Source organism: Adelges cooleyi, unplaced genomic scaffold (assembly GCF_023614345.1).
Source record: "Adelges cooleyi isolate 19-005CV unplaced genomic scaffold, UGA_ACOO_1.1 ACOO_flye_CR_arks_rails_tigmint_CR_PRNA_574, whole genome shotgun sequence".
Taxonomy (NCBI): Eukaryota; Metazoa; Arthropoda; class Insecta; order Hemiptera; family Adelgidae; genus Adelges; species Adelges cooleyi.
This window is the reverse complement of record NW_026096268.1, coordinates 6,922,024-6,948,233: the sequence shown is the minus strand read 5'-3', so window position 1 is coordinate 6,948,233 and position 26,210 is coordinate 6,922,024. Positions and strand designations below refer to the sequence as shown.

At 28.5% G+C, this 26,210-nt stretch overlaps 2 protein-coding genes across 4 annotated transcripts; one reads left to right on the top strand and one right to left on the bottom strand.

Moving 5' to 3' along the window:
- Window positions 1-1,904: 1,904 nt before the first annotated feature.
- Window positions 1,905-9,324, top strand: LOC126842751 (cell division cycle protein 27 homolog). 3 transcript variants are annotated; one of them, XM_050579882.1, is made up of 17 exons: window positions 1,905-2,061; window positions 3,152-3,227; window positions 3,493-3,640; window positions 3,751-4,030; window positions 4,103-4,212; window positions 4,291-4,467; window positions 4,552-4,675; window positions 4,762-4,905; window positions 4,985-5,177; window positions 5,246-5,426; window positions 5,978-6,203; window positions 6,266-6,393; window positions 6,458-6,575; window positions 7,076-7,279; window positions 7,352-7,490; window positions 8,405-8,435; window positions 8,502-9,323. In XM_050579882.1, the coding sequence occupies exons 1-16, from the start codon at window positions 2,038-2,040 to the stop codon at window positions 8,413-8,415; spliced, it is 2,283 nt and encodes a 760-aa protein (XP_050435839.1). In that variant the 5' UTR covers window positions 1,905-2,037; the 3' UTR covers window positions 8,416-8,435; window positions 8,502-9,323. The 3 variants fall into 3 exon arrangements, with proteins under 3 accessions (XP_050435839.1, XP_050435840.1, XP_050435837.1); XM_050579883.1 differs by having other exon boundaries at window positions 4,294-4,467; window positions 8,405-9,324; XM_050579880.1 differs by having other exon boundaries at window positions 8,405-9,323.
- A 1,007-nt stretch (window positions 9,325-10,331) lies between these two features.
- LOC126842750 (lysosomal alpha-glucosidase-like) lies at window positions 10,332-16,397 on the bottom strand. The gene is made up of 19 exons (XM_050579879.1): window positions 16,193-16,397; window positions 15,373-15,977; window positions 14,996-15,162; window positions 14,717-14,891; window positions 14,556-14,646; window positions 14,304-14,472; window positions 14,171-14,237; window positions 13,824-13,925; window positions 13,152-13,289; window positions 12,962-13,081; window positions 12,683-12,894; window positions 12,483-12,616; window positions 12,271-12,422; window positions 12,049-12,197; window positions 11,877-11,961; window positions 11,616-11,797; window positions 11,378-11,466; window positions 10,790-10,992; window positions 10,332-10,648 (listed from the first exon to the last, which is right to left on the bottom strand). Exons 2-19 carry the CDS (start codon window positions 15,907-15,909, stop codon window positions 10,586-10,588), a joined length of 2,835 nt encoding a protein of 944 aa, XP_050435836.1. The 5' UTR covers window positions 15,910-15,977; window positions 16,193-16,397; the 3' UTR covers window positions 10,332-10,585.
- Between the last annotated feature and the right edge of the window lie 9,813 nt (window positions 16,398-26,210).

The window sequence follows — 26,210 nt, the reverse complement described above, 5'->3', positions numbered from 1 at the left end:
GATTTAAAATCGAGCAGACTTATTTTTTCAGTTAAGTTTTAATTAAATAAACTACTAACTATGCAGAACCACTCCCTACGCCTGCCGGCTCCGGGAGCCATCTCGAGCCCCTTCGGGGCTCTTCGTTGGATGGGGGCTCACGCCCCCAAACCCCCAGAAAAAAAAATAGCTCACCTAAAGGGAATAAAAAAAACTAACCTGATACTGCTCTGAAAGCGGTTAGTGACCCAACGAGTCCAAACCTAGCCTGCTTAATGTTAGTCATTAGTGGTGGGCACAATGGGTGGGAGACAAGTAGACGAGGGCACCGCGGTGACCGACGAACAATGTGTCCAGCGTTCGCGAGTAGACGAGGCCTGCCGGGCGCGCGCGTAAGTCAAAATCTGCGAACTTCCAAAGTGCGAGCGGCCCAAAATGTTTGCAGATTCGTAATCAGCATGCAAAATACTATCGATTTAAAAAAAAAAAGGTGTCCGGTAAAGTAGATTTATACCCAAAATTCTGTCTTAACTAGAATGATTTCGTCGGTAAAATATATATTTTTTAATTAATATTATTATTTCAATTGTTTGCTTAATGTTTTAGCACATCTGCGTAAGCACAGAAAGATATAAATTATATCAATTCATATTCTTTCGGTGTTCTCGGGATTAAATTAAAGCTTTCAATCATCGTGTCTGGCCTTTCCAAAAAAAATCTACCGCCGCGACTATATAATTTTGTGATATAACACTGATTCAAGTTGCGGAATGCAATTTAATGTAAACAACAGGTTTCATTCAGCAGATGGCCTAAGAAATCGCATCTTTTACACAAACGCGTGAAAAATCATTTGCAGATAATAACATGTTTTATTGTAGTCTTAAATGTTTACTGAATTACTGTTGGCCACTGGACTCTTTTTGTTTTTCTATTATAACATAATTAGTACATAGTATAGTAATTATTGGTATATATTATTATATAACACTATAACAGCATAATGATCATGCATGTAGGCTGTACAATATATAAAACGCGGCCGAGTGGTATAACATAATTATATTTATTGTGCGTGGTAGCACTGATCGCCAATATAGACCTCACTTGTCGGCCTAGGGCCTACCGTCCATGTGACATGTCTTCGGTCCATCCGGAACCGGGTTATAGAATATGTAATTCTACAAAAATAAATTCTTTAGCACAAAAAATATTTCTCGTAAGGAAAACCTATTTTAAATGTATATCATAATAATAACCATTTATGATTTAACCATGTCATAATTATTATAACCACATTTGTTAAGTATTTTGAAAGTCTTGCGCAGTTTGTTTACGGATTTAAATATTGTCAAACAAATTACAAATCATTTAGATCATGATTATATTTAAAAAGGTATTTTTTTTTGTTTTGATGAATTATACATATCGCAGTATGACGCATTGATTAAGAGAATAAAACTAACGTTTATTATTAATTAATAGAATTTTATATTTTATTTTCATTTAGATCAATTGACATTTAACATTTTATACTCACTCTGTCCTTTATTAAATAGGTATTGTGCCAATTGTTGATTAGATAAATTAAAAATTACAGATATTATTATCTAATATAACAGTTTAAAAAAATAATGTTATTATAAACAAAAGATTATTATTATCTTTCTGTATTTTATAATGAAAATAAATACACATTAAATAACTTATTTTGTAGGCCGAATAATAATAATAAACTATACCTATTGTATATTAATTTATCGTCACAATAATATTATTATCAATAGTTCAATTTAAGTTTTTTTCAAAATTTAAATATAGGGAAATACATACGGTGAGAATTTATGTTGTTGCACATGTCCTGTTCTTATCGAATGTGTCTTGTCTCTCTCGTTTTTTCTTCACTATGTGATAAAAACCATAAACTCAATAAAAAATATTTTGCATTACCTAAATATCTACTATTATTTTATATTTATGTTATATTATATTTGGGTTTCATATTTTAGTTTTTTTCTTAATATATAATTATAGTTTATCTTAACGAATTCGTCTACAATGTTAATTCAAGAACCTGTTCAAGTAAGTGTTAAACACAGTTTTGTTTTTCATTGATATTCATAATATCATTATATCGAAAATTTAATTTATAAAGAAATTTATTTGAGTTGTAGCTTTATTTTAATAGTTGTACGTATTTTTATTAATGAGTTCCAGACTTCAAAATAATAAAAGAATAAACTCTAATTTTCATAAATATGTATTAACAGAATATACACTAGGTAGTTAGACAATTTTACATGTTTAATCCATTTTATAATCTTCCTTATTTTTTAAACTTTACAAAACATTCTGTTATTAATGAACCATTAATTTTAATAAAATGTATATTTTATCGATATGTGCAAAAAAAAAATAATCAAATTTATTTAATGTATTTATATAATAATGTATTCAATGAAACAACCATCATTGCAAAAATATTATTAACTTATTTTTCCAAACAATTTAGAGTAAAATTACAGATATAATAATTTAGTCACTTGTTATATTAAGAAATGTTCTCCTTAAAGGAGGCAGTGATGGCTCTGATGGTCGCTTTAGCTCTTATACAATTTTAGATTTATCCTGTATACTACATTAGACTATTGAGTACATAAAAAACAATTTTTTTCTATGATATTCTCTTGGTACAATAAAGAAAACACCGATTACTATTTGTCCTACTAGTTAATATTATTTACAGGTTAATTGTAAAAAAAAATATTATTGCTTTCAAAATCAATCTTGAAATTATTCCATACTTTAGTTTAAATAAAAATTGAAAACATGCTAAAGAACATAACTGTTATTATTTATTTTATTGTAGATGAAATTTATAAATATTTTACATTACATACTTGTTTTCAATGTTAGTTATATTTTTAAAATATGTTTGTACTGCATTGATGTGTTATTTCAATAGCATGTCTTAAAATGTTATTATACTTAACAAATATTTAAAACAAAATTTCTGAACTAGTTTTGTGTGAATTATGCTGCTATGAATGCATTAGAAGTATAATTTGTTTAACATTTTATTAATGTAAATTATGAAGGTGAATAATTTAATGCTTTAATATAATATGTGAGGTAGTTAACTAATTTTATTTGTTGCTATTTTTTTTTACAGGCTGCAATTTGGCATTGTATAAATCATTATGCATATTCAGATGCAATTTTTCTCGCTGAACGATTATGTGCCGAATGTAAGTATATTTTTACATTACATGTCAATGACATGTTTTTATTGTTTTATAAAATCTTTAGTTCCTTATTTCACCATTTTATTATTTTTAGTACTAGACAATTTTTTTTGCAGATTTCATACAAATTTAATTAAAAAAATAAAAAAATAGCAATTCATTGCTGGCGGTTTAAAAAAATTGGTTTTCTTACAGTTTGCACTTTTAATTTATGTAGGATTATTTTAAAAAATGTTAAATAATTTTATTTTTTTAATTTTTTCTCTAGTTGATTCAGATGAAAGTACTTACTTACTGGCAACTTGTTATTATCGTGCTGGTAAGCCGTCCCAAGCTTATTCCATTCTTAATGGAAAGAAAATAGTATCAGAAAAATGCAAGTTTTTATTAGCTCGGTGTTGTGTTGACCTTCATAAGTAAGTTACAGCATCTTTTTAAGTACATGAAAAAATTAATAAAATAGTAAAAAAAATTGTTCATAAATTAATTGATTTTTAAGCAATTATAGAATCAATGTATTTTATAGGTTATCAGAAGCAGAAACAATATTGACAGGCAATGTAGGCGATTTAATATCATTGTCGTCGTGTTCTACATTTATTGATTCAATAGTCTCAAATTATGGTGACAGTGCTCCATTTGCGTTGCAACTTATCAGTCATATATGGTGGCGATCAGAAAGAGCACATTTGGCGGCCGAGGCTTGTCGAAAAGCTCTATTCCTAAATCCTTTTTTGTGGCAATCATTTCAAGACCTTTGTGATCGAGGCGTTAAACCGGATCCTGAACCATTTAAAATATTTAAAGTAAACCATTTTGTACATTTAAAAATTAGACAATATTTTTTTAGTTTTCATTATTGTTGAATAATTTTTTAGGTCGACAATTTAGATAATTTTAGTAAATGCGTAGGATCAAATTCACATGTTAATTCAACACCTTTATCAACATATAACCTATCATACGAGTCAATGAACACTTTTAACAGGCAAGTTTATAAGTATTGAATTACTTTATAAATAATATACTAGTTTACTAATTTTATGATGTCTTATTACATTTTTAGCAGTACGCCAGCCCAAAAAATGATTAATATGTCTGTACCTAGTAGTAATAGTTCAATATCCAGCGGTATACAACCTTTTACACCCGATATGAATAATGCGAAAGCAATATTTGTTCGACCCATCGGGAGAAAAGTGAAAGTGATTAATGAAAATGCATTTAGTCCTTTAACACCAAGGTAGAGCGAATATAATTTGTGGTTTATTTTATATAATTAAGATTATTACATTTTTTAATAACTTTTTGTTTTTTTTCATTTCAGTTTTGGAGTTTTCCCGTTGGAAAGTCCTGACAACAATATATCTGTAAGTTCATCTCAATCTATGGTTTTAGTTCCTTCAGGTACATTAAATGAAACTAATGATCAGAAGTTTATTTCAAAACGAGTAAGTAAAAGTATTTATTATTATATCATTTACTAGCCTGTTCATTAATTCATATATATCATTTTTTCATTGTTTAAATTCAACAGAGTTCTAAACCAGTGTTCAGCCAATCGGGCAATACAAGTAATATCAACAATTTGGGCACACAACAAGTGACTCTACCGTCAAGTCCAATGTCGCACGTAGTCAGACGGAGTAGTCGAATAATTACAAATAGCTGTTCTGTTAAAGTAAAAATATTTTAAGCAGTTTTAGAAATTGTGTCGGGGCATGAAATATGAAGCTAAGTAATTGATTCTTTTTCTTTAGGAAAATACAAAGAGTCCTAGTAAAAAGTTTGCAAGTCCAAAATCAGCATCACGTAAAATAAAAACTGGAATAGTTCCTAAAAAAGCAGTTTTTACTGATATTACTGAACGTAATCCAAAAGATCGAGGGAGTATTGAAGTGGACACCACTACTTTGGCCCAGCAAGCGCTAACTTTGCAAAAGAAAACGGCTGGTAAGGAGTCTTAGAAGTATACTATTAGAAGTAAATACAATGAAATAATTCATACTGCGTTTGTGTAGAAGGCTTGATGTCGTTGTTAAGAGATATCGGAGTAGCATATTTGCAATTATCAAAGTTTAACTGTAAAAAGTCAATTCAATTGTTTCAAAATTTACCACCACAACAATATAAAACTGGATTTGTATTGTCTATGATTGGTAAAGCATTTTGTGAACAATCTGATTATTTACAATCAATCAAGTGAGTACACAATTTGTTACTACTAAATTATGTTTAATTTTGAAAATTGTAAATAAAAATAGGATTGATTGACATTAATTTATTATATATATTTTATTTTCACTATTGATGTATATATATATATATATATATATATTTTTTTTTTTTGTATTAATAAAAAATTGTCATTATTATTATTTTATTGCTTCAACAACTGTCAGTAAATAAATGTAGGTTTTTAGTTATAAAGTTTGGAACACTAAGTGTAGGATAGGAGCATGGCCTTGTCGCCAAAATACTCAAGTTATCCATGTTATTTTATTTAAATATATTTTTTATTTATAAAAATCACCATCAAGTATTAAACTTATACAAGGAATAATGTATGAAAATTTCTAAACTTCATCTTTTTATCTTTGTAAATGAACGATTAAAAAATTATTCACATTCGTAAACAAACTAATCATAGTCTTATAATTTTTTCATGAACGTATTCATTTTTAAATACATTATTTCCAAACACTGCCAAATTTTTTTTTTATTTTACATTTGATTTTGTTTTTTATTTTTAGATATTTTAGTGAAGTCCGAGAACTCGAGCCGCACAGGGATACATTAATGGAACTTTATAGTACAGCGTTATGGCATCAACAGAAAGAAGTAGCGCTTTCTGCTTTAGCTCAAGACTTGACTGCTCTAGATCGACATTCTTCATCTACTTGGTGTGTTGTTGGAAATTGTTTTTCTCTGCAAAAGGAACACCAAACAGCCATTAAATATTTTCAACGAGCAATTCAGGTGATAATTAAAAAATAATCAATTTTTATTTACTGATAACAATTTTTTTTTTCAACTTGCAGGTTAATCCAGATTTTCCTTATGCATACGCGTTATTAGGTAATGAATATTTAGTCACTGAAGAATTAGAAAAAGCAACAACCTGTTTCCAAAAAGCTGTCAAATTAGATCCAAGACATTATAAGTCATGGTAAATATTGTGTTATTTTATATTTAATGGCTGGATAAAATTTTAATGAACTATTTTGTTGTAGGTATGGTATTGGTGCTATTTATCAAAAACAGGAAAGATATGAACTAGCCGAAATGCATTACAAGCGAGCGTTAAAAATAAATCACAGCAGTGCCTTAATCATGTGTCATATTGCTGTTGTGAGTATTCATTATTATGTAATTATACTTATAATAATAATTATAAACGTACATTAATTATTAATACATTATTTATAAATGTACTGGCTTAGCAATTTTTACATTAAAAATACGTTTTACTGAAGAAATGTGACCTCAAAACACTAGTTTAACACTGTCAATGGGTATAACTTGTACATAAAAATGGAGCATAGCAATCACAAGGTCAAGGCAATCACATGTCTTAAGGGATTATTTTCAATGAAAGTTTAATTATTTACACTAATAATCTTTTGCGTAGTTCTTGAACTTAAGGCAAGTTCAAAATCTACCCCTAAAAAAGCGAACTACATTAAATTAATTCCATTAAGTCACTTAAGTACAAACATTTAACAAATAATAATTTAGTAACTTTTTTCTATGAAATGTATTTTTTTTATGAAAAGGTTTAATATATTAGTAAAAAAATAATGTAAAAAAGAAGTAATGTGATTTGACCATTGTTTATGTCCGCTTTATAGGTTCAAAACAGCATGGATAAACCTGACCAGGCGTTACACACGTTACATATAGCGTTAACGCTAGAACCCAAACACCCAATGTGTAAATACCAACGAGCGCAAATTTACTCAAAACTGGGTAAACTACCTGAAGCACTTTATGAACTCGAGGAACTGAAAGAAATTGTGCCTAAAGAATCTCTAGTCTATTTTTTAACTGGCAAAGTCTGTTACAAAATCACTATTTAAACTAACAATATTTAATTGGTGTATTAACATTTGTTTGAAATATATTAGGTACATAAAAAATTAGGAAACATTCATCTGGCACTCATGAATTTCAATCGTGCAACTGACTTAGACCCTAAAGGCGCTAGTAATCAAATAAAAGAAGCAATAGACCCAACGAATAACCAATCACCTTTGGATGATTCAGGTTAGTGTATTCTATTTAAAACAATTTTTTTTTCCGTGCAAATTCGCTATACCGGAACTTTTCTTTGAATGAATACTCGCTTAGTAAACGTCTCCTGACGAGATTTAGACAATACCACCATACCCAATAAATCACTCATTTTCTCGTTTTTCTAATATATATATTAGAGCTGAGACCTCGAATCGAATTTTTCTATTATTCGAATTATTCGAATAATCGAATATTACTATTCGTATGAAAATAATTTGAATATTCGAATAGTAATCAAATAATTCGAATTTTCGAATATTTTGTCAAATTTATGTTTTTTTGTAATTATACATCTATATAAATTGTTAAAATCTTATTTGTTGTAATAAGTAATAATATTTATTTTGTTAAAAAATTATTAAAAATAGATCAAGAACACCTTATTTGTCTCTTAATTATTATTTTTTTTTTTTATTAATCCTGCAAAGAAAATGATAAAATATTCGAATATTTGAAAAATCAGATTGAATATTCGAATAACAAATATTCGTGCGAATAAAGTATTCGAATATTCAAATTTTTTTATTCGAATAGTCCCACCACTAATATATATATATATATATTTTTTATTGATGAAAGGAATTTTTTTTACTTAAAAAAACAACCAGCACTTGGTTATAATTAATGTCTTTTAAAATCATCTGACTACAAAGTTTAAATTAAATCAGTTTTTTTTTAAATACTGGGTGTATCATAAAGAATGGTGGGGTTTCAAATGGCTGTAGGTTGAAAAGTATTGGACCTACGGCGCTCTGGTAGGGCTTGAATGAAAGAGGGATGTTAAATTAATAAAAATAGATTGTCACAAAATGAGATACCAAAAACTAAATTGCACTAAAAACTACATTTGTTATTTGTCATTAATTCTTTTATTTACTTTTCAGATGACCCTTGATGCAGTAAATTAGTTAATTTGTTTGTATTTATTTATTTTGTAACATTATAATAAACTGTCTTCTATTTTTTAAACTTATTTTACAGTTTTGAATAATACATTTTAATGGCTGTTGTAAAGGAAATACTAGTTACTTTTAAGTTTATAAGAGACTGTCCAGGTTCATGATTTAAACAAATATTATTTTTTGGTCGAATCCTACAAGTAAACATTAATTTATGTAGAACTTAACCATGTAATTACTCATATGATAACCATATATATATATATTTTTTTTTAACAATTTCTGGATGAATTATTTATACAATTGTTAAAGTTTTATTGTGGTATTTAAGACTTTGATTTTTAGAGCTAATTTTGTGCATGGATGTATTTTGTAAAATTTAGCCAACGATTTGTTTTAATTCCTTAAGAAATTCCATAATTTTTTTTATTTTCCATTAATGCACTTGTATATAAATTATTATTGATAAAACGAAATGTTTTAAAAATTAAACAATATCAATATTTTTTCTCCCGTAGTTAAAACACAACAGAAAGTGTATTACAACAAAATTGTATCTCCCCTATTTATTAGATCTTAACTAAAAGTATCCAATTTATATTTGGCTAAAATCAATAAAAGTACAATGTTATATAAGTGCTGAGATATATTTTTTTTTATGTTGAATAACATTTTTTTATTTTACAAAGTATGTGTTAGGTGGAATTAGGTTCAGGAATAACACCTAAATTGAACTCTATTTAGTATTTACTATATAATATAAATTATTAGGTATCGAGAGTAGAATAAAAGATAACGGGGAAAATACAAATTTTATTTCTGTGATTTTTTTTTTCGATAATTATAATTAGTTTTAACCATCAGTTTCATGAATATATATATATATATATTATATTATAGATATTGTAAATTTCTGCATAAAAAGATAAGTTTGTTAATCATTTTGAAAAAAAAAATATATATATTTTTAATAATGCATTGTATTATATACATGTATATTGTATTCATAAATACTGTTTTTTTTTTATTTAATAAATATAAAGGTTAGCGCGACTTAAAATTAAAAAAATGGTACATTTTGTTATTAGACTTATATATTGTAAACATATAATTCATTCAAGAGGATATATTTTCTTGAATTTTTTTAATTTTATCTTAAATTTGTATATATTGTTTTAAAAATTAAAATGTGATTGTGATTACTTTCCTAAATATTAAGTTTATTTTATACCTGTCAGGTTTAAAAAATATGAATTAACATTTAACATAGCTCATAGACGACACTGTCATACGGCACTGAAGAAGCAGCTGGATAGTACATTTTTAAGCAAAACTCAACAAGACAAAAAAAAGTCTGTTATGAATTAACGATAAACACTAAAAATGTCCAGACTTATTTATATTAATAATATGCATTTTGTTGAATGTATTTATTTAACCTAACAAATAAACTATTATTTAATTTTTAAAATATAAATATATTTTAACTATATTATAATACCAATGCTAAGTTCAAAAAGCATAGTGAATATTTTACAGTTAAAAGTAGAAATCGCAAAATCATTTTTATCACAACAATGAAGTTTATTTTCCTAATATTATGCAAAGTATACAGTTTTTTTCTCAGTGATATAAATAATAACTATTGTATTGTATTTTAGTATAAATTTTGTACATGATGTAATTTTTGTTCTTCATGACCTCGGTAAAGTTGCGAACCCTGTAAATTTACACTCAGTATGTAAATCAACTAGCCATTTTTTTACTCATTAAATATTTTTTTACCTACAATATTTGTGTTTATTTTTTACATATAGTTTGCAACAGCGTAGTCTAAAGCTTGACTGGTAGTATTTGAAAAAAAAATTTAAGTTACATGACAACTGGTTCCGTGGAATAACGAATGCGTACATTTATATTTATATCGTATACAACTATTGTAGTATATATATATTTTGTTTACAATAATTATTAATTAACAATTATACAAAAAGTAAGAGATAACCATATATAATTTTTATAAGTTTGGAATTACATAGAATAATTTATTACTACACACATTTTTAATCAATTAATAATAATAAAAAATTACACATTTGCCGAAGATTAAATTTGTAATAATTATATAAGAAAACTAGTAGTTACTATATTGATATTGGTAGTGTATTAAGTCCACGTTATATTAAATACAGTAAATAAATCCAAATTTAGAGTTTGAAAGTAAAGCGCCTGAAAATAAAAACAATTATTCAAATTTACCAATATTTGAATATTTAACTGTTGGGCAACGCCCAAGAAACAAACATTGAAATATATATTTAAAAAGATTAATTTATTAGTTTAAAATAATTTCATCGATATACTACTCACTTGTTCAGTCTTATTGTAAAGAAAGTTTTGGTATGCATTTCCATTGACAATGACACTTGTTGGGTTCGCTTGAATGCCAAATACTGTAATATTTTGCAATACTAATCTTTCATCGAGATAGTTACTCGTCACTACTTCGGCTGTTATCGTTGAACTTTGATATTTAAAATGTATTTCGTTATACATTCCATTTTCCCATACATCTACATTCAGAAAATAAACAATAATTAGATTAAATCAAAGCTAAACACTATCGTGGTGTTGATATGACGTAAGCTGCAATGAGTCATTTTATCTTGGTCAATATTTATACATCATTTGAAAAAAATAAAAATAAAAAAAATAATCATATTTATTTTTTTACACTAAACCTACTATAAAAAAAATATGATTGACTGATGTTTTAAAAATGTTAACACTGTAATTTCAATGTCTACCTTAAATACATATTAAATGAATGGGGACAGTTATAAACCAACTTCAGTACAAAATTTCCAATTTTAATGAAGATAATATAATGAACTAGGACAAAAGTTGTTGCACTTGTCATAAGATGCCACATAAATATTTATAATATCCAACACTTACTCAAAGACTTTCCATCGTCCCAAAACAAGTAGCCATATGCTTCTCCGCTCACGTTTGGTGCAATTAAAAGACCGAATGGATTTTTTCGACTGAAAAAAAAAACATAAATAGAAGATAAAAATAGAATATCCCAATTTTTCCAAAATTAATAAAAATCAGTAGTTTGCTACTAAATGGGTGAAGTGTGTTTTTGTTTTTAACAATAATTTATCAATAAAAAATTGTAGTTGGGGCTCACCTCAAAGTAGTTGTCGTAGATGGATCTTGAGTCGGTAAAATGTAACCTCCCCGTATTGAAAGTGGAATAGTGTCTAGTGGCGCAGCTACAGTGTACGTAGATCCGTTACTTTTTATTGCAATTTTGGAGTAATAATCGTACCATGTGTCATTCGGTAAATAAATTTGTACTTCTTCTTGATTCTAAATGTATTTTACACGATCAGTAATAATAATATAATATTGCCCGAGTAAATAGTGTTATATGAATTAATTTAAATACCTCTTTTAAAACTGGCGATATCAACAGAGCGGGGCCCCATAAAAATTGTGTATCGATGTTGTATGTATTTTCATCGGATGGATATCTGATTAAAAAAAAAAACCATTATTACAACAACACAATTTTTCAGATATATATCAAAAGCTTTAACGGCTATTATTAATATACTTACTCGAAAAATAGAGGTCGAGCAACAGTTTCACCATCTATTTGTGCTTTCCAAAACAAAGAATATAAGTACGGCAGTAAAGAGTAGCGTATTGTCAATGCTTTGCGAGCCGAATTCACCACTAGAGCTCCTAACGCCACTGGATCTTGATCCTAAAATTTAAATAAGCAATGTTCAAATTCTTGCAATAATTTAACAATACAATTAATTGTCTTTAAATATTACAAAACAATCATCAGAGTTGTGGTTTCTTGAAAACGGATAAAATGCACCTAACTGACTCCATCTTGAGCATAGTTCTACAGTGGTGTTGCCGTTAAAACCACAGATGTCAGCTCCGACAAGCGGAATCCCAAACATGTTAAAAACGACAATATCTACAAAACGAATCTAAATTAAGTCAAATCTTTTTTTTTTATAAAGAAATTGGTTTTTACCAGTTATAGATTGTTTCAGATCGTCCCAAGTAGAGTACACGTCTCCGGTCCAATGTCCGGTAAAATGACCTAACCCAGCAAAACTCGATCTTGATATAACTAACGGCCTCATACTCGTAATGATGGATAAAGCACTGAAATAATTATAAACTACTTAAAACGAGTTCTTACTCCTTTTAGTTAATATTATTCAAACTCACAACTGAGTTGTTATTGCCTCGGAAAATCCATACAGGTTGTGTAGATCGTAATGAAGTCCACTGTGTTGTTTGGCTGACATACAAATGGTTTTGTAATTTAGTACACCGCCTTCGATGGCCGGTACATATTGCGGGTTTTCCCAGTGATCAGAGTTATTGAAAATGCAACCTTGCCAATCTCCGTTTACAAAATTTGACGGTTCATTCATATCCTGTAAAATTTTTTTAATAAATAGTTAACGATCAAATTGAAATTAAAGTATATTGTTCAAAACTTACTATCCATAAACCGTCAAATGCAACGACTTGGTGATATTTTGACACTTGATCTATCCAATAACTTACAGTCTTGGGATTTGTAAAATCCGGGAACACTGTGCCGCCATCTTTATTCCATACCTAAAAAAGTCATATAAAGCTTAAGTTAAATCAATTAAACTGATAAATATTAATTTAAAATGAAACGTACTTGTCCTTCTAAGGGAAGACCAGTTGCATTTTTAATGAAGATTCCTTGTTTTAAGCCATCGTCATAGGGTGGGTAGGTTCCTTTTGGTTCACGAGAAGATACGCCAGGATCTAGTATAACAACATGGTGCATTCCTATCTAGAAAAAAAAACATGATATGTAAATATACATAACAATAGGTATAGGGAGAATAATTGATATATACCGTCAAATCACTAGAGATAATCAAATATCTAGAAGTTATCAAAAATCAATAAACTTCAAAAAGCTCTAATAATAACTATAATTTTTTCATAACTATAAAAAAATAAAAACTATTAAAATACATTTTTATTTTCAAAAAAATATACAATTTGTTATTCAAATAATATCAATTAAAATTAAAATTAAATGTATTTAAAAACAGACTATTGGAAAACAGTCAAATACAAATTTAAATAAACTATTTGTTTAAATTATAAATAATTAACTATTTTAAACAAAAAATAATAATTTATGTCAAATAAAAACTATGATGGGCTAAATAAAAATGTATTTCAAATAACTCATTTTTTTCAAATTATTATTATTCACTTGTTATTTAAACAAAATATGCCCTGTTTTATGTAAAAAAATTGCCTATGGTGGCCTTAGCTACTGCGGCTAAGTTAATAAGAAAAAATAAATCATTACTTTATGCAGGTATTCTACGTAGCCCGGTAGTCCGCTGAAGTTATCACTTAGAGTGAAATCGTTCCTGTTTTTCATGTAGTCAATATCATTCCAATGCGTGTCCTAAAAAAAAGTTCATGTAATAAAATGAAGTGTTAAATAATATTATGATAATTTAACTTTCAATTCAATTTTCAAGCTCTCTTTTTTGACACAATTCCCAAATTATCTATTTTATTATTTTCATTGCTATTAATTAGCTGATAAACTCTTTTATGATCAATCCTCTCTAATCCATACTAATAAAACTTACTCAATCCCAACATAGTACAAGTATCGCCTACAAAAAGTTGTAATTTAAAAATTACCCAAGGAATTCCCGCATTGATTGTTCTATTGTGTACTTCAATTACTTGATTCAATGTCTGCCCAAATCTGTAATAGTAAAAAAAAAATCATTAAGTCAAATAATACTTTAAGTATAGTTAAAAGAAAACTTACCGGCACAGATGAAATCCCAAAGACCAATATGGAGGTAGGTACGGTCTTCCGATAGCTTCTGTGTATTGAGCAATGACATCTGCAGGAGTCGGGCCCATGAAGTAATAGAAGTCCAATATTCCACCGATGGTACGAAAGGTTATGGCTGGAGCTGGTTGTAATACAACATCTGATAGAAAAAAATACTAAATTACAAGTTGAAAAACATAAAATACAATAATTGATTCAGAAATAATTATGTCCATTACTTACCCATTGCGTTACTGTTGAACAAAAATACACCATGACTCTTTCCCGATTTTTCCATCATCAAATAAAACGGATGTGCACCATAACCATTCACCTAAAAACAATATACATATATATATATTATTTATAGGTTTTTTTTAATTTGAAAATATGAAATACTTTACATTATCAGTAGGAGGACTATCGTGATTAAACAAAGTGTGAATTTTCCAATTCATGTCGAGCATAAGATTAGCTCTTTGTTCGCCAATGCCATATATATATTTTGTAGGTAACAAAGCCGAAATCTGAATAAACTGATCTGAATAAATAAAACCTCCTACATTGCGACTGTCGAATCTATGAATTTAAAATGAATTATATAAAAAAAAATGTACACTGGAATATAATAAAATGATTTGCTTTAAATAAAAAAAACAATTTAGTTTACGTAAAAGTCTTACAAAGTGACGTTGTCAATTTTCCTTACAACGGCAAACCCAAGTTGATTTTCAGCTACTACAATACCATAATCTGACACTAATGGTTCATTTATTTTGCTATTATTTAAATGTACTGCTGGTATTTCGGGATATGGTGGTTCGTAACGGGTATTTTCAGCATCATAAATCTTCAAGGAATAAAAATATATGTTAGATGTAATATAATAAAAACAAAAAACCAGACAACTATAGCTTCAAATAAAAAAATAGTTGAATAATATATAATACTCTTATAGGCATAGTGTTAGAGATAAAAGCATTATTTCAAATCAAGTTCATGGTTTTTAAGCGTACCAATTTATACATGTATCGTCTATCGATTGAATTAAAAATCTTACCTTGATGCGTAATCTTTGAGCTGTATGATAGGATACGTCCATACATAATAACTTTATATTTTCTTTATACGTTGTTTCTGATGACAAATTAAAATACGCAATCAGCCCATTTCTTGATTGTGTTATATTTACTACTTTGTAGTTGTTATAGTTTGTCGGGTAATAGCACCATGGCACAAGCGAGTCAGAATCGTTACCAGTAGGAGCCCAACAGCAGTTCCTTTCTTCACAACTTTGTTGATCTGATTTTCCACGGGGAAAGCAATCAAATTTAAAGTCATCTGATACTACAGCGCAAGTATCATTGTAGTCGTACAAAGAATTTTTGCTGAGGATATTTGATTCGGCAATGATAACAGATTCTTCTTCATTTGCTATCCTGAAGTGGTTGACAAATTTAAATAAACAAACTGCAACTATTATGGCAGTAGCTAATATGACACAAATTCTTGTAAAATTATATTTTCTCGAGTTTCGATCAGAATAATCCTCGGAAATGGAATTGTAATTATGCTCTGAATATTCTTTCTTTAACATTTTTAACACTGTTCGTTCAACATAAAAATTTTAATTAAATAAATTCAACCATTGAAACTCAAATTCACCTGAAAAATACAAAAATAATAAAATTGTTTAATATTTAAATAAATATACAAGAAAAAACCCGAACTAATAAAATTCGAAGTGTTTTTTTTTTTTTACAGAGAAAATTTGTGATTACAATAAACATACCTAAATTATTATTGATTACAATTAAAAATAAAAGAACAAAATGCAAAATATATCATCTTGTTTATACATAAAAATAGATTGTACGTACCGCTTATCTGGTTGTAGTTAAAATATTATAAAATGATTTTCGCTTGTTTTCACATCGTTAACTATTTGAAATGAAATAATAGTTCAAAAACTGTTGATTTCAAGCGTTAGTTAGAGTTGGCCATAATAATATTATTGTGAACTGTGAAGTTTGAACTGCGTAATTATAATATAATCACTCTTGAACTCCGCAGCGGATGCAGCCGGTAACAACGAGCAGAAGTAGCTGTTGTTTTGAATTTAATATTGATAACAACAGTCCATCGTCCACAGAATAACCAGAAGGGAAACCTAGGCCGGGATTGATAAATGCCCGATATTTTGTTTATCGGACTACGTACAGTTATCATGTATTTTCTTGAAATTAACTTTAGACCATCTATAAATTGTTATATAAATTGGTATTCATTTTAACGGCATATTAAATAGTTGAGATATGGAAAGTGAAACGGTACTTTTTGTCGCTCAAGTTGTTTTCGACAAAAACGCCAATACATTTGCAAACTTCAAAGTGCATTGATTTGGTCATTTTATAGCTACACGAGAGTATTAGGCTCGAACTGTTTCCAAAATCTATGATGAAAATTTGTGTTGGGTACAACTGTACAAAAACAACTGGTAATACTTGCACCGAGAACAAAACAGTTTTAGGCAAATTGTAAACTGATAAATGATTAACGATTACGATTAATAATTGTGATCAGTAATCATAGTGTTAGATTAATGTAATCATAATCAGAAAAGTAACCATGTAGGTATGATTACTGTAATCATGTAATTGTAATCATGATTTCATTAATCATTCATGTGTAATTACGATTTCATTAATCATTTTAATTATAATTATGAAATGATTAATGTTTATATTTTTTATCCGCTTTGGACTCAGTAGGGGAAGGGGTTGGGGGCTTCGACCCTTAATTAAAATTTAGCCCCCCCCCCAAAAAAAATATTCCTTGACTTAAATTATATTTTTTTGTCTTTAAAATTGAAAAGTAATGATTAATAAGCGTTATTACAACTATAAATGATTTTTCAAGTAAAGCTATTAATTATACAAATTCAAAAATGAATAGTAATGATTTTAGATTTTTCATATACTAAAAAAAAATTACTTGTTGGCCAAAGAAATATGCGTCAGATTTATGAGTGTTGTCATTTTTATATTTAATTTATATTTGAAAATATATTTATTTAAAAACAAAACATGTTCTATTTTGAATTATGTATAACTGAAATTGAGTCAAATCCATGCATATTGGGATACAGGCAGTACTAACTACCATAACAAAATTTTTAAAGCTTTAACGTGGAAGTCGATAGGCCAAAATATGTTTGATGACTGGGATGACCTTACGGAAATTACAAATGACGAAAGAGGTAAATTGTCTATTATAAAATTATATTATATTATACAATTTACAAATTATACAATACGGTGAAGCCGTATTTATATATTTATTAAGGATTACATTATAATCCTTTATATATTATTTAACGATTATATTTATTAAGGGTTAATTTTTTGTTCTGGTCTTTAGATTGTCTTTCATTTTCTAAAGCCATTGTCAGGTCTTTAATCGTTACTTGTTGAAATTTAATTATCAATTCCAGTTTTTCACAGTCCAAACATTGTTTTTTACACATTTCCGATTTTCCCAAATACAGAAAAAACGACAAAAACAGTTATAACAAAAACAGCAAATATATCAGAAATCTGTAGTCAAATTTTTTTTTTTATTAAGAAAAACTCCTAAAATAGGGTAAATTTACACTTTGGCCGTAGTCAGTTTCTAGGTTGCTGTGTGTGAGTGAATCAACAGTCAACAGGTAATGAAAATATTTTCATTATATTGTTAATTACGATATATGGGTAACTATGACAGTACATTTTTATAGACAGACGATCAACCCTTATCGTATCCACCCTGCACAAGACTAAACATAACATTTTAAGTACATTTTAGGTTCCACGATATCTTCTAAACCGCTATAACTGGTTTGAACATACTATCCATAGATTTGCATCGGAGCGTTTATTTAAAAGTGATTTTATCAGAAAATACTGGCTTTTTTTTAGTATTTAGTTTAATTTCCATTATCTATAAAATTATTATTTCTTAGGAGGTATTACATATTGGTTCCGCCCTGTGTATATTTATAAGTATTGAGTAGCGAACACTGTAATAGTGTATAAAAAATAAAAACCTACATAGAGGAGGGCCTACCGAGATTTGTCCGGTATCCCGGTGGGCCTATCTGCCCCTGGTTTTAGTAAGTAAAATAATAAAAATAATAATAAAGAAATGCTAAAATTTAAATGTGTGTAATAATAAAAGAAGGGAAGTATATGTGGTACGACGAAGATATTATGGAATCCGACCACATAATGATTATTATAAGAATAACAATGATTATTATAGTTAACACCAGATAATATATATTTTTTATCCATATAGCATTGTATAAAATAATTTATATGTATATTACTTTATACTTTTAGAGTAAGGTATAAATAATTAAGAAGCCTAAAAATATAGAGTTATTAATTTGTATAGCTTTAGCTCATAATAATACAATAACTTTGATTTTATTCAAACATTTTGTTAAAATATCTGGCAAACTGAAAATTATGGTGTTCAGGGCTACGTGGGATTATAGTTAAAAAATGTTATAAAATCATACTCTCTCTATACAGCTTAAGCTATTAAACATATATATATATATATATATATATATACATATCTTTTTCGACTTTCGTTGGTTTTACTCGTTCGACATAACTATGTAGCAATAGGTTAAATTTGGCATTTCACAATGTCGACAACCGAGTGTGCAAAATGGCCTTTGTGTAATTGCAAGTGAAATACACCAAAACCGTTTTTTATTTATTTTTCACATTGACGACTGAGGCCAAAATAAAATGTTTAATTAAAAGCGCGTGTTCTCGACATACGGTTACGACATGTCAATGGACACTGCCCGCTTTTCTTATGCGAAGTTTAGGTAAATCAAATTGAATAAAGCGCGTATTCGTGGTATGACTTTTATGTATATGTAACTCGATTACTGCTCGCTTATTTCGAACAAATCAGTATAGTTTTATATTTTTTCCCAACATACACTCATGACTTGAGATATTAGCGTTGCACATTTTGAAGGGAAAACATTAGCTAGCTGTATAGATTTAAAGTAGGCGTAATGAGTACTGAAATTAACTGAAATTAAATTATTAAATTCAATGCTATAAGAACAAGATTAATATATGCGTCTGGCTGAGTTAAATAATAGTTTACATTACTGTTTACGAAGCAATAATTATAAACCACAATTTACAATATCTAATTATCTAGCTTGACAATAAATACAAAAACTAACAAAAATTGTTTTATACTGTGGATAATGTTTAAAAATTATTAAAATGTATTAAACTATTTTGTAAGCAAAATCAGTGTCGCTGATTCCTATATTGAAGTGAGACGACCACTTTACCTACTACATTTTTTGAAACAACAATAGTTATTTAATTTTTTTTCCATTTACTTTCCGTTACTTTCGATGTATTTTATAACAATACTACTAGTCCGAACGACTAATTTAAAAGAATAAGTTAATGTGGGACATAGATATTGTTAATGATGATGCCAAAAACTTAACATTTTAATAATGAATCTGTTGGTGAAATCAGAATTTGCATATCTTTTGAAACCTTATGGACAAATACTTTGTTTGCCCACGAAACAATAAAAGAGTAATTTTTTTTAATCAAAAATCAATTTTCATCTAAATACAAATCAAATACTAACTTGGGCTATTCAAGCCGTAGCTTTTGCTAACCAAACCCAATGGCCGGTGTGAATCGGATCTCATCTGATAATCCAAAAAAACATTTCCGTAGATAAGCATTTGCAAAACTATTAGTAGAATAAATTTAGCAATAACTTGAGGTTTTAAGTATTTCAGCAACTCAAGCAGAAGCGTCGCTGACCAAGATAAAATCCAATGTCAATCCGGTTTTAGCCAAAAATCTCAAAAGCCTGGATGTACAAGCAGCAAGTTAGTCGGATACGGGAAAAGTGAATGTGGGATAATGTTAATGTTAATAATAAACCGACGATTATTTTGAAACGAGATTATATGATTGAAACAACAAGAAAACGAACAGTTTAAAGAGCAACTCAACCAAGCTTATGAAGATAAAAAACCAGTACAGTTCAAACCAAGCCAGTGAGTTAAGAGTTTAAGCCAGTGCAGCTAGTTTACAGACACAAAAAAAAACACACATCGTTGTAGAATTAATAAATACCGTATGCATTATTGGTTTATTCGAACATTACATCAGCCACTAATGGCTGCATTTGTTACTTAAACCCAAAAAATAATCAAGTTGAATTGTAAACCAACACGTTTTTATCACTGGTAGATGCAGAGAGTTAGTCAATTACGGGAAAAGTTAATGTGGGTCAATGTAAAATAACCTAGTAAGGCAACGAGAAAATTCATTCTTATGCTTTCGTCGATCCTTAGTAGTCTAATTTTGACACTTTAATATCGGTTGCCTCTTTCTACTTTAACCCACTATGGTTAATAGTACCAATCGAATATATAAAATTGCTACTCGAGTAAATCGGTCCAGAGAAAATAAGTTATCGTATTTACAGACAAACAAAAAAACCGCAAATCATGTAAAAAAAATACTTTCTCAGCTTTGCATTGAAGCTAAAACCACAAAAAAATACATCCCCAAAATTAAGTGCCGCATGATATATTGATTGATTTTAATATTACATCTGCTACTCTTGGCTTTATTTGAGGACTTTACCCAAAAAAGTCTTGTTGCTTAGTAAATAAACATGTTTTTATCACTGATAAAGAACTACATTAGAGTGTGCCCTCAAATTAAAATGTTTGCAATTCAATTGACATCAATTAACCGCAAAGTCGCTAACCAAGATTCAAGACAACAAATCCGTAGAATAGACGGTAAATTTAAGTGTATTTAAGCTTATTACCTTAGCCAGATTCTTTTGACAAGATCATAAAATATGTTATGGTTATAATCGGTGGCGGTGCCAGAAATGTGTCAGAGGGCCCATCCTAAAAAGTTTTGGCCCCCTATGGCCCACCCATAAAATTTAAATAAATTGAATTCAGATTCATAACTATAAATTGTTGTATCTAAAACTAAAGACATGGATACATCCAAAATATGAACCTTATATAAAGTAAGTTTTTAATTTGTATATGGTACGTGAAAATCATATCAGAAATACATAAATCATACAATGCCGTAGTAAGAGTACGCGGCTGGTGAACAGAAGCGGATGGTTAAAATTATTTAGAAAATATTTATTTGATAATAATCATTCCGAATGGTATTAAAGTGATAATTATTTAGATGAAAGTTTATTTTAAAGTTTCATTGGAGTTTTTATTCTTTATTAGAAAATTGCTGATAGCAAATTTCTGATTTTTTATGGACTTTCTAACAAATTATTATGAAATCCTAAAAAGGACAACCAACACAGGCATTTCCTATGGCTACTTTAAGATAATGTTATATTTGAACAATGTCTAATTATAAATGTTAAACATTAAATTGTGTTAATAAATTTAAAAACAAATTAATTAATTAATTATAAATTGTAAGAGCATAGTGAGTGTTATTTAATTTTATTCTGGCTGATATTTGTGGTCGGTGTCTTCATAGAATCATACGAATTAAAATAAAATTTTTATTCAAGCCTTGTACATTCAAAATATTGCTAAGGATGGTATGAGATAGGCAGCGACCACAATTAAGGACGCTAAACCCTACTTATTGAATACCTAGTGACGTTTACAAATTATAGTGATCTTATCAAAAGTGATCTCTTAGTGATCTCTTAGTGATCACTGTTGATTGTTTTGATATCGATTAATCATATGATATCTATAAATAGTTTTACAAAATGATCATCATGAGCAGGTATTCGTATAAACCCAACATATATTATTTTTATGTAAACACTTAAAATCATAATATAATATACGTACGTACTGTTCGATGTTCAATGATTAGTAATTCAAGTTTCTTTTTTCGCGTTAATGGTGAACGTCGAGAAAACGCTGCCTCTATTATGGCCATCTTTAAATGTGTTTGACACACATCAAAGACGGACTTCAGTGGTTTTTTGATGCGATGAATGATAGTCGGCGGTTGACTATTAACTAAGTTCTGAACCATCCAAATGACAATTGGAACTCTGCCTGTATAACTGGCAAATGAAACTGTGACCTTAGGGAACGGACCTTATTGTAACAACCATCTGCAAACGTTTCCCCCTTTCCAAAACTACACAAGAGCGTGTAGGCAGCTGTCGACCAATGGCAATCGTGAACGTATAAGAAGGGTGCGCGACACTACTCGTGGGCGGTAAAATTCACCCCCTTCGAATTAATACCGCGTATATAATCATATAATAACCATTTACCATGTTAACTAGGACTCTGAAAAAAGACTGCACGGAAAAACCCCCAAACCTAAAATTATAATCCCATAAAATTTAGTACATCTAATAATGAAATCGGAAATAATGTATAAAATATACTTATACACAATAGGTATGTATAAATTATTTTTTTTTGGAATCGAGCATACAATAATTAAGACCTTTTAAAAATAATTGTATTTTACATATAGAAATAACATATTATTTAGAACGTAAAAGATTATTTAAAACAACTTGAGACACCCAGTGTAATATAAATATATATAAAGGCTACACACTAATAATATGTATACGTTATTTTATAAAAAAGTATATATTCCATATTTTTGGATACCATTTTCCCAGATTTTGTGTTCTGCTCACCTGAACATACACTGGGTACGTTAGAGTAAAAATTCAAGATGGAAATCTATATTACACGTTCTTTAGTTCTTGTAATATATTACTAGTATATTTAGAAAAAAAATATGTTCTGTAATATTTTGGTACCAGGATATTTAAATCTAAATACTAGGTTCTATAAAAAAAAATCTAAATTTTATTATTCTAGTTGTTGTTATTAAAATGTTTGACTACAACGGTTTCGGATATTCTATTATTATTTATTAAAATTGATATACCCGTATTATGTATTTTTCGTCCGCAGTTCTAACGGGTTTATTATATATTATATATATATAATTTTTTTTTTTTTTGTAAAGCTAAATACTTTTGGGGTTTAGCCTAAGGGTCTTTTGGCAAACAGACGCATCCAGCCGAAAATTCACACATCTGCCCGCATTTCCAGCTGCTTTGGTTTTTGACAATAACGGATAGCAGGAACCCTACCTCCATTATTTTCCCGTCTCTGCCGCTCTTATATGATTAGAGAGCCGTAGGGTCAAATGTTTTTGGAAGGTGACCATTTTTTTTTAAATGTTCTTACCCTCTGTGTTGTTGCTGCAGGTAAAATAAACTACAGTTGACAATGATTCCCATTTTCTACCTGGAAACATAATACGTTTACTTTTAGGTAAAACTGTCTTAAAAGACCCACAAACTGGCATATGGGCAAAAAAACATATACAACTGTCCAATGTTTGGAAAGAATACATTACTGAAATGATATTCCCTTTTTAAAGAATGAATAAGTTTGATTTTTAAATACAGAAATCGCAGTGTCTAAAGTACAAGAAATAACATTGCACAAGAAAATATGACAAAAACCTTTGTACAACACATACAACGAAAAAGATATACATGTTATGCTTAAAATTATAATAGTAATTTATTTTTATTTTTATTGATTGCTTTTGTAATTACACATTATAGCAATAATAGTGATTAAAAATAAAATTGTAACCTCATTAGCCGTACGCAACATCCTAATAAACGATATAACTGAAGATTAAATTGGTAGTACTTAGTTTTTAGTTTCAAACGGTGAATGTGCACACAAATTTAAGCATTTAAAAAATTTATTTAAAAAATAATAACATGTGTCGTGAAATGAAAAAATAAAGAAATAATTATCATTCCTCATTTTTATTTTATTCCCAAATCTTACCCATCGTGAAAAAGTGTAAATTTAAAAATATAAAGTAAAACAAAATCAAAATCCTAAATTATTCGTTTACCGGCTGTACAAATTTTCATCGAACAAATTGGAAATGGTATTATAAATTATTAATATAAATAATTCCTATTATTGCCTATTTAGAATAAAATAGTGTTTTAAAAAAAAAAAATCGAGCTCATTTATAACCAGTTAAGTCTAAGCTAGTACAGTATAAACAACGTATTAAGACATGTACAGTGGCTTAAGGTGATTATTTAGTTTAAAAGTGATTTAGTAACTGCCAAATACTTTAATGCAAATATGTAGACAGTAAAAAAGCAATTCGGTACAGATACAAGATTTTGTATACAGAAACACAAAAAATCAACACATCAATATAAGATAAATACTACAGCTCTGTATCTAAGGTAAAAATTTGTTTAAATTAATTTTTTCTTTTCATAATCTTAGTTAAAACCTACTTACTTACCGGGTGTCACTCAAGATATTAAATAGTAAAACTTTTATTTTTTTTTATTAAAAATATATTTTCTTTATTTACAATCTATACAAAATATGTATAATCAGCAAGTCTGATGACAACGATACAATGACATAATGTGTGAATAGGAAGGCCACCTGACCAGAAAACAAATAGAAAAACCATTGATTAAATATACTTAAGTATATTTAATCAATGGTAAAACTACGGTCCTTTACTGCATGTGTTCATCGACATTTACTTTTTTTAATCTAGATATAAACACAATTACTCAATAAAATATCCTAACAAAAAAAAAATTAAATCAAAACCTAAAACGTGCTAATTACCTCTCGACTACTACAACTTTAAAAAATTTAAATCGAGATTTTTTTATAACTTGTAGTTGAATATAAATTCCTGAATTTTTGATTAATACTTAATTATTTATTAATTATTATAAATATACTCATACTATCTTTGCATACTCAGCGATTGTGGTATCTGAGATTGGAGTGAAGTGAAACATTTTAAACATATTAAGAGACTTTTGTAATTATTCTGAGGCATATACACTAGAAGGCTTTAATTGTTTGAAATTTTTGCTGATCCCCAGATAATAATACCATAGATCCATATTGGCTTCAAAAGCTTTTCTTTCCTATCTAATTTCGAAAAACATTTATGTAATTTTGATCCTCTCCTAAATGATAACAGTGTGAAATTTTGGGATGGTCAATAATTTTAATCAAAAGAAAATTAATAAAAATAAGGTAATTAACCTAACCTAACCCACCGGGTCTCCATAAAGGAGATTACGACACTGGCCAGCAGCCTACGTCTTGATTCACGGGGGCCGCAGATGTTCGGCATGCTGCTTGAAGTTAATTTTACGATCGACTAGCATCCCAAGATATTAGTCTCTCCTACCTAACTTCTACGCCGTTCAGGACGATACACGAAATCCCGACCTTGTATCTGTGCCTGATCATTACCGCTTCCGCTTCTCGACGGCGAGCTGGAGGTCTAACTCGTGGAAAGTAATATTATCTTTTTTTTTTTAAATTAGATGTAAATATAACTGACGAATATAATATTATTCATATAATAATATTAATTATTAATTAATATAATATTATTTGTATCACACACCAGTAATCTCAAATTTCGAGTAAAAAGGGCTTGTTTCTTGGTAGACTCAAATATTATATACTATTGATTTAGTGAAACATTTTCAGTTCACTGACCCGAAGTGTGGACCCTCTGGTTTATAGGGATGCGGCTGTATGAAAGCCCCACCATAGTTACCAATCAAAACTTCTGCAGATTTGGCAACATGGTGGCTTGGATAGAAAATGAAATAATCAATACAGAGATTGACACAGTGTATTATATGTATATAGGTTTACAAAGTATATCCCTCGGTCGCGTGCGCATGTCGACCACTCCCCCTGCATTGTTATTTTGGGTACAGCTTGCGAACAAAAAGCAATATTAAGTACACCACAAA

Excerpts from the sequence above, each read along its gene's own strand:
- LOC126842750 (XM_050579879.1), bottom strand. The coding sequence starts at position 15,909 with ATGTTAAAGAAAGAATATTCAGAGCATAATTACAATTCCATTTCCGAG. Across the intron at positions 13,290-13,823 it reads ACGTAGAATACCTGCATAAA|ATAGGAATGCACCATGTTGT; the intron begins GTAATGATTTAT and ends TTTTTTTTCTAG. Across the intron at positions 12,423-12,482 it reads TCTGAAACAATCTATAACTG|ATATTGTCGTTTTTAACATG; the intron begins GTAAAAACCAAT and ends TTCGTTTTGTAG.
- LOC126842751 (XM_050579882.1), top strand. The coding sequence starts at position 2,038 with ATGTTAATTCAAGAACCTGTTCAA. Across the intron at positions 4,906-4,984 it reads CAAATAGCTGTTCTGTTAAA|GAAAATACAAAGAGTCCTAG; the intron begins GTAAAAATATTT and ends CTTTTTCTTTAG. Across the intron at positions 5,178-5,245 it reads TTTGCAAAAGAAAACGGCTG|AAGGCTTGATGTCGTTGTTA; the intron begins GTAAGGAGTCTT and ends GCGTTTGTGTAG.